Here is an 8465-nt window from a genome sequence, read left to right on the forward strand (position 1 = left end):
AGCTTCTGTAGAAAGTGCAGTTTTAAACACAGCAAACACACCAGTGTCTCCTCTGAGCTCAAGGCCAGGCTCTGCTCTCTTCCCGCCCCCCCCCCCAAGGCATCGCATCCCAGCTGGGTAAGGAAAGGCGACTTCTGGTACAAATTGTGCTTTAATGTAGAAAACAACACTCATGTACATCATAAATACAACATGGGGGTATAAATAAAGTAAGAAAATATAGAGATGTACATATGAAACAAAATAAATTACGCATAAATACCACGTTGGCAACTAAGTGCTGGGGAAGGGCCCCTCTCCTGGCTGCTTCTGCAAGTGACTGACAAGACCCGGGGCTTCCAAACCCAACCCCTCCCGGCTGCTGAATGGGATGTGCAGGTCTCCCTAAGGGGGAAGGCGGCCAAGTCCCACTGCCTGGCAAAAAGGCTGGCAATGGGGAAACAGCCCCACAGGCCGTGTCTGCTCTTCTCTGGTCCGTATCCACGGCTGCAGAAAAAGGAGGGAGCGTGCCAGGGGCAGAGACCCACGGGGCTCTGTCCAGAGGGGCGCTTGTGGGAAACCCACATGCCCAGAGCTGATGGGATCCCAGAGGAGGAGGGCTGCTGCGTTTGTCCTTGTGTCCTATCCCTCCGAGCAGGTGGTCGTTCCCTCAGGGGACCAGACAGAGCCCTGCAAGTGTTGGCTATGCGCGGGGCACTGAAGGTCAAGGGGAGGAGCAAGTGAATTCCCTGATGTGCCCTGGGCAGACTGCCAAGTAGTCCGGTGAAGGTTATCCCTCCCAGCAGCCGCCGTAGTGGGGAGTTCTTAAGGGCTACCCAGGCTGGAGGAGGCCTCTGGGCTCCCCCTGCTCCCGAAGCCTGGTTGGCCATGCCTGCGCCTTCCATGTCCTGGAAGCGTTAGGGAAGAGCCAGCACTGCTCTCTGCAGTGGAGAGCTCGATCAATTATCCTGTGGTAGAGTTGAATTTACCTAGGGTTTCACAAAGCTGATCGCCTGTACGGGAGTTTAAACTGACCGCTTTTCTTCTGGCTGCTCCTGCTGGAAATGACGGGAGAAGAGACCTGTAGAACCCTTCAGCTTGGCCTAACAATCTTCAATCTTCCCAAAGGTAGTGAGCTCCCGGTCAGTGGAGGTATTCAAGCGGGATCAGGGCAGCACAGCAACTGTCCAGCAACGGCAAAGGAGCGGGGTGGGGGCTTACGATTTCAAGAGCGTACAAGTCTATCCGCTAGAAACTGGGACAGCCAATGTCCGACTCTGTATGTACAAGTTCTAGATGTTTCTTTCTAAAGCTAACTGGAGCACGGGCCCAGGACTGTACTTGTAGAAGCACGGCCAGAACCCGCTTTGCAAGAGCCACAGGTCGGCCACGGTCCTGTCCTCTAAGGGTGGGGTGGGCGCAGGGGGAGGCCGCAGCCCCACTCATTTTTGGAAGCTGGGACTCTTCACTAGTCCCATTTTGGTGGCAATCCCAAAAGGGTCCATGCTGTCTGTTTCTAGCGGGGCAGAAAACCCATCAGCCTCCACGTGGTCCTGGAGGTCCCTGGGCTCTGCCAGGCTCCCGGGCAGCATAGGCAAGAAATGGGACAGAGGCAAAAAGCCCCGGTCCTTGTACAGCTGCCTTTGTTTCGCACTGCTCAGGGAGATGGGGAGACGGTGCTTCTTGGACCGGTACACGTTGTAGCCATCAGGGCGGATCTCCTCCTCGAAAGCACAGTCTCCGGCGGAGTACTGAGGCTAGGGAGAAAAGGGGAGGGCCGTGAGTACCAGGGGGAGCCCCGTGGGGTGACATCACCAGCAGCAGTAGAGAGGCTGGGCACAGGGGACCATCTGAGCTACAGACTCCCATGTGGGTCCACATGATGGGTCCTACAAATGGGTGTGTGTAGTTACACTTAAAGGATGTGCTTATGCGTGTAAATTCATGCTTATAGAAAGTATGCATGACATTAATACACACACCGAACGTATACGGATATAAACACGGTAAATTATCATATGAAACATTAAGTATGACATACTAAATATACTTCAACATAAACTTGTACTGCTCTATAAACGTTATATAAAACCTTATGTCAACTTTATAAACTCGCTTTATATACCTTTATAACCTTTGTACACACGCGCCAAGTTCAGGTGGGTATTTCACGTGTGGTTTACGTATGGGCCCAATATCTGTATATACAGATTATCTGTGTATTTTTTCTCTCTCCCTCCCTAAATCACGCCATTTCTTCAATTTAGTATTGTTCCGAGCAACAGAGGCATAAAACCAGCCATGCAACAGGAGTGTCTGCGTCCCTGATCCCCACCCTTACGGGAAACACAGGACTAGTCCCTGGCGGCCACCAACACTTGGGGAGACCCCGCTGAACTAGGTAGGCTCTCCGATCCCATCTGGGAACCAGATTAAAGCACCTATTCCCCATTCAGACCTGCGTTCAGTGAGCGGTGGGCCATTCTGAGGCCTTTTTTCTGGTGCCCCTATAGGCAACGTAGGCCCCCATGGGGTCCTTCCTTCTAGGGCCCAGAGCCTTCAGAGCCAACTTGCCAGGATTATCAAGATAAAGCCGGCCCCTCCCCCCAGGCCCAGGACAGAGCCTGCACCCAGCGGGGTGGCGGGAAATGCAAGCCGAAGGGCGGAAAAGCAGCCGCTGGGGTCCCAGAACGCTGGTAGCCAGACAGGACCCAAGTCCTGTGCCAAACGGAGGAAGGTCATTACCCTGTGGGGGACACAGAGGGCGGGGAGCCAGGGAGGGCTGGGCTGGTAAACAACCCCGGGAGGCACCCAGTCGCGTTTGTGCCCAAGCCTACAAAGGTCGCTGAACTGCAGGTGGGTGAGCGCTGTGCTGATAAGGCACTGATAAGGTTCAGGTCTCCTGAAGCCACGGCCAGCCCAGCTCCCGGCTAGGGGACACGGCTACCAGACAGCGGGGGAATTGCAAACCCATGAGCACACAAGGAAGAGAAAGCAACGGTGGCACCATTTCACTGTCCCGGTCCTTTGGGACAAACTAGCACCCCCCCCCCCATTCTCTTCTCCAAACAGGAAAGCAACTGATTTCCATCCAGTTGCTTGGAAAAAGTGGAATTTATTAAAAAAAAAAAAAAAAAGGCAAAACAAAGCAAACAACTCCTCCGTCTTGGCTAAGCCATAACCAAGGGATCAAGAAACAGAGCAGGGTTTTAGGGGAAGGGACACCCCTCCACCCCAAAATCTGGACTACACTGGTGGACTGGACCCATCTGCGCCGGCGGGTCCTCCAGACCTTCCTTCCCACCGCCCCAAGTAAATGTCACAACAAAAGTTGCAACTGCGGGTTTGGGGGCGGCCTCGGGTGTCAGCTTTCAGCAAGCCGACCACCTCCTTTCTTTCGCTCCGTCTGGTCCTTTCACGCGGGACTCCGCCATAAAACCTGAAACAGACTCCTCTGGATAAATGCGCTACACCGGCCTCAGAGACACAACACAACTGGGACACTAAAAAGATGCGCGCTGCGGGGGGAGGCCCGGCATCTGCATCTTTTCTGGGCGGTGGGGGCATCCCGGGAGGCGAGGTCTCCCCCCCCGCCCCGCCCCGCCCCGCCCCATCCCCCCGCCCCGCCCCGCTCCTCCCGCCGCGTCCCCGACCCAGCGGGGCTGCATTGAGGCCCCAGCGCGGGGCCGGGACCTCACACAGCCTCTTCTGTGCGCCCGGGGGCGCGGGAGGGGCGCGGGCTCCCTTTGAACTCCCAGTCTTTGTTCCCAGAGACCGAGACCCGATCTCCGCGCACTTCCTGCCCCGAGACCTCGATGGTTACCTGGGCCTACCCAGCCCGCCCCCCGCCCCAGCACCCTCCCCCCAAAGCATCTACAGTACAGGTGAGCGCGACCCAAGGACGAACACGCCCCCGGAGTATTCTTCCAACTTGTCAGCAAAAACCACACTGCTTTCCCAGTAAATATACATTAAGAAAAAAAAAAAAGTCCCAAATGTAATTTTTCCTGACTTGTGTGAAGGCTGGCTTTTTAAAAATGATCCAAGTCGTGAATATCCTTTCTCGTGCCTTCCTTCTACTGTATACCGCAGGGAGGGACACGGGGGGCGAGGACCACACACGCGCACGCCCAGACTGAAAAGGCCCGAGGTGGGTTTCACTGTTTCACGTCAAAGGAAGCCGAGTCAGCGCTTCCTCTGTCCCACTGGGCCGGTCTTCGGCTCGACCGGAGATGCAGAGACAGCGCTCACCCATTCTCTGGCTGCCAGCCGGGACTCCCCGTGAACTTGCGTAGAAAACAATCCGCACATCAGCTTAATCGGGCCCTTTGCCGGACCCGGGGCATTAAGCGAGGAGAGCTTGGATTCGATCCAGCACGCCCAGCTCCCCTGCGGGGCCCCGCCTGGGCACAGGCGTCCGTCCCGCGCCCCAGCGCGTATCCTCCGGCGGAGACACCTACCAGCCCTTGCATCCTGCCGTCCGCACCCATGCAGAGATAGCGGTCGCTGTACACGCCCTTGATGGCCACCGTCCGCAGAGCGACTGCCCGGATCTCCACCAAACCTGGGCGCGAGAGAAGCAGAGGGCTGCAGCCGGGACCGCGGGGCCCCCAACACGTGGGTGCGGTGGGCGCGCAGGCCCAGGCCCTCCCCCACTCCTCTGTCTTCCCGTGCTGCCTAGGACCCTGGGGAGGGAATGGGACTCCCAAGTGCCAAGATCTGGAGTTCCTGGGAGTGGGGGGTTCGCGGGAACTGAAGGGGAGCAAGCGAACGATAAGGCGTGGGTGCAGGGGGTCCACGTGCCGGCACCCCCCTCTCAGCTCCCCGCGCTGTCAGGAGCCGCGGGCAGGGAGCAGAACGCAGTGGGGCCAAAACGTGGGTTTCTCGAAAGAGGGAAAGGGAAGGGACACCGGGGCGAGTGGGCACTCACTGTGCGCGCTCTGGCCCCGCGCGCAGTCAACCCCGCCGTCGGCACGGATGCGCAGGAAGCAGCTGGAGAGGCCGTGGGGGCCGGCGGTGTACAGGTGCCGTAGGCGGATGGGCTCACCCCAGCCATAGTGCACGTGCGGCCCCGCGTCCGAGAAGGCTAGGGGGCGCCCGGCTGCGGCCAGCCAAAGGCCGGCTAGGACCAGCGCGCGGGCTACCGCGCACCGACTCGCCGCGCTCCGCATGGCACCTCCCTCGGGCTCGGCACGCAGTTCAGGCGGCGAGGGTGCGGGAAGCTGGGCGGCAGCAGGACTGCGGGTGCAGCGGCGGGCTGGGTCCCTCCAGCCAGCAGTGCCCTCCGGGCGCCTGGGCGCTCGGCGCTCCTGCTCCGACGGCACAGCGGCCCGAGGCCAGCGGCCTTATATAGCGCGTCTTACCCTCGCGGCGGGTGGGTGCCCGCGACACCCGAGCATTTCTTATCAGGATTGCATCAGCCCTCCGCCCCCCGCACACACCCACTCACACCCCGCCTCCCGCCCCAGCCCCTCCCCGGACCCCGCCCGGGTGACCCCGCCCAGGCCTCCCAGATCTGGGGGAGGAGAGGCCCCGTTTCACCGGAGGGTTCGGGGGAGTTTCCCCCAGCAGCGCAGGGGCCCGGGGCCAGGTCTCCTTGGCTGGGAGAGTCTGATTTTATAAAGCAATAAAGGAGACAACCGGTCCCCGCCCCCACGCCCCCGGCCCCCCCAGGGAATGCGCTGGTGGCGAGGCACTAGCAGGAGCAGGGAGCAGGAACCCCGTGACCAGAGAACCGGGCACCGACCTCTGCATCCCTCACCCCCTATACGGAGAAGCTTCGCCTTGGCTTTGGGGCGCCCTCCCCTTAAAAGCCCGCATCCGCTCCCTCCCACGACGGCCCTAACCGTCATATCTCCAGATGCCAAGCCGTCCATTAGAATTTCCCCCTGCCGCTCGGACTAGCTCACGTTTTCCTGGTCTTATGTTCTCGCGATCCCGGCCCCCCTCCCGCCCCTTTTACCCCCGTCCATTGCCCCCCGACGGGGGGCCGGGCTCGAAGCCCGGGAGGAACAATGGAGGAGTGGCGCGCGGCGGGCGCTAGATGGCGCTTCCGCCCCGGTTTCGGCCTCGGTGCGGCCAGAGCGCGCGCGGGGGCCGGAGCCAGGACGCGCGGTCGCCCTGCAGGCGCCTTTCGCGGGGGCGAGGCGGGCTTGCTTCTGCACACGGGGAGCTGGCTTCCCAGCTCGAGCCGGGCGCAGCGCAGGGAGCCCCCTCTCTGAGTGCCTTTTGTCGTTGGTCCGGTCCCTGGGTCCCTGAGCTCTTTTCCCCGGCCAGGGCGCGATGTCCTGGGAGACTGCGGGAGGAGAGGTCCGGGAGGGCCAGAGCGGCAGGGAGGGGCGCTGCTGGGCGGGGGCCGGCGCCAGGCCGGGAAACTGGGGCCACTTGGTGAAGTGGGTCCCGCCAACCAGACTTTCTCTGGTGATGCTCAGAAAAGCGGGGAAAGCATCCCGACAATGCCCGGTTGGAAAGGAGAGGGTCTTCCCAGGGACCTTGGGCGGGACACCCATTCTTTCTCATTTCTTCTCCAACCCCCGGAACTCCTGGGTGTGGGGCCCCAGGAGGCCAGTTCTGGGGGAAAGTCATGCTGTCTCAGCGCAAAGGCGATGGGCGGGCAAGCAGTCCAGACACACAGAGAGAAATCAGTGCCAGGCCTAATGAATTTCAATGAGTAAAGGCCATGTTCATACCCCAGTCCGTGAGTGGCGTTAATGACCCAGCGTGCAGAAAATGTCACCAGGAACGGCTTTACAGAAAGACATCATCTCAAAGCCTTTCTAGACCAGGACCCCCACGCTGCGTGTCTCGGTTCAGAAAGCCACCGCTTCTGTTAAATCTAATTACTTCCCCCCTGTGGCTTTAAATCGACAGGGCTCCTATTAAACCTAATTACCCTCCCCTGCAGCTTTCATTTTAAAGATCCTGGATAAATGTGGGGCACTGAGGAGGATGGCAGGGGCTGCCTTGGGGGACGCACCCGGAATGGGTCTGGGGGCGGGGAACACCGGCCTCTGGCCCCACCCCTGCTCTTTTGCTACCCCTCCCATGACCACTGTGATCACCCAGCTCTGGAAGGTGGTAAAGGCAGCAGCAGCTGCCTATGCCCAGGCCCTGTTCCAAGCACATCATGGGTGTTCTCGGCTTAAACCCCTATAAGAAGCTCCGTGGGGGTTCTGTCCCCTGCCTCCTTGAATAGATAGGAAACAAGGGCCCCAGCACAGTGGGACCTAGCCTGCAAGTGGTGACCAGAACATCGGAACCTAGGCCTTCAAGCTTGTAAATCCAGGCCGTGCCTCCGCTCTGAGAGGTGGTGTGGCCACCAAGCAGGGGTGCAGGCTCCGTGGTCGGAGTCCCTCTGCCACAGATCCATGCCTGGCCAACGCCTGTGCAGGTCGTGGACCTGCTGGGCCTGTTGCGTCCTCATGCCTGTTTTGAGCCTTGTCCTGGGGTCACATGGGAGAGCGGACATGAGGTCCCAGATACGGCTCATGAAGAGCGACGGCCATCCACTAAGCGTCACCCACCCGGGTACTACACACTTCATAGTCGCAGGGTGCTCTGAAAGTCTGGGTGATTAATCCATGCTGCACATCAGGAAACGGATGCGTACAGAGCTGTCCAGATAGGCCGCAAGTGTTTGCACCCAGCTCAGCTGAGCTGGGGGCCTGGGCAGATCTGCAGATACCCTGGGTTTCTGTGCTGGAGGAAAACCACAGAGGGTCCGAGGAAAGACGGCGCTGGCCAGCAGGGGGCGCTGTGGTTAAGGCTCCAGGTAAGCTTGCCCAGGAGGAGGAACCCAGGGCAGACTCCCAGCCCTGCAGCCACCAGGTACCGGGTGGGGAGGGTCGGGGGATGACCGGGATTCTTCTGGTGGTGACCGACCCAAGTGGCCTACCCCAGTGTGGAGGGGCGATTGGAGCAAAACTGCACGTCACCCCCGATGCCCCGCTCAGCACCCCCAGGGGTCACAGGTCCAGGTGACCAGAAAGACCTTGCTTGGCAGCTTGGCTCTGGATCTGATGCCAGCTGGGATGTTTGGAACTGCCCTAAGCCCTTTTCCCGGGGTCACCCTCTCTCAACCCAAGCTTGTCTGAGTTAGTCCTGATGCGGCAAATGAGAGCCACACTAAGGGATTTTCATCGTTTCTAGACCCACCTCCCAGCACCCAAGTAAATCTGGTTGCCGTTCACTTCCAGTCTTCGCATTACGAAAGTAGTTGTTTTTCTTTCCACTTTACGGCTAGAAATTTACGTTACAATGTCAAACATGCCTTCCTAAGTAAGAAGCACCTCCTCACGCCCATCCCAGATTCCCCGCCCCCGCCTCACAGTTGAGAAGTCCTTTGTCAGGACAGAAACTTCTGGATGCTGGTAAAAATCTTCATCAAAAAGTAAGAACTGCCAAAATGAGCCTGGGACAGAAAGGACTGTGAATACTTGGGTTGGGGAAGCCACTGGTTCCTGACTGAGCCCAGAATGGAACTCGGG

At 59.4% G+C, this 8465-nt stretch overlaps 1 protein-coding gene across 1 annotated transcript; it reads right to left on the bottom strand.

Annotated features, from left to right (window-relative positions):
• Positions 1-200: 200 nt before the first annotated feature.
• Positions 201-5394, bottom strand: FGF19 (fibroblast growth factor 19). Its single transcript, XM_032358766.1, has 3 exons — positions 4910-5394; positions 4440-4543; positions 201-1736 (listed from the first exon to the last, which is right to left on the bottom strand). The coding sequence occupies exons 1-3, from the start codon at positions 5148-5150 to the stop codon at positions 1422-1424; spliced, it is 660 nt and encodes a 219-aa protein (XP_032214657.1). The 5' UTR covers positions 5151-5394; the 3' UTR covers positions 201-1421.
• Positions 5395-8465: the final 3071 nt, after the last annotated feature.

The sequence above is a fragment of the Mustela erminea genome, chromosome 9, assembly GCF_009829155.1.
Source record: "Mustela erminea isolate mMusErm1 chromosome 9, mMusErm1.Pri, whole genome shotgun sequence".
Classification (NCBI taxonomy): Eukaryota; Metazoa; Chordata; class Mammalia; order Carnivora; family Mustelidae; genus Mustela; species Mustela erminea.

Excerpts from the sequence above, each read along its gene's own strand:
- FGF19 (XM_032358766.1), bottom strand. The coding sequence starts at position 5,150 with ATGCGGAGCGCGGCGAGTCGGTGCGCGGTAGCCCGCGCGCTGGTCCTA. Across the intron at positions 4,544-4,909 it reads GCGGGGCCAGAGCGCGCACA|GTTTGGTGGAGATCCGGGCA; the intron begins GTGAGTGCCCAC and ends TCTCGCGCCCAG. Across the intron at positions 1,737-4,439 it reads ACGGCAGGATGCAAGGGCTG|CCTCAGTACTCCGCCGGAGA; the intron begins GTAGGTGTCTCC and ends TTTTCTCCCTAG.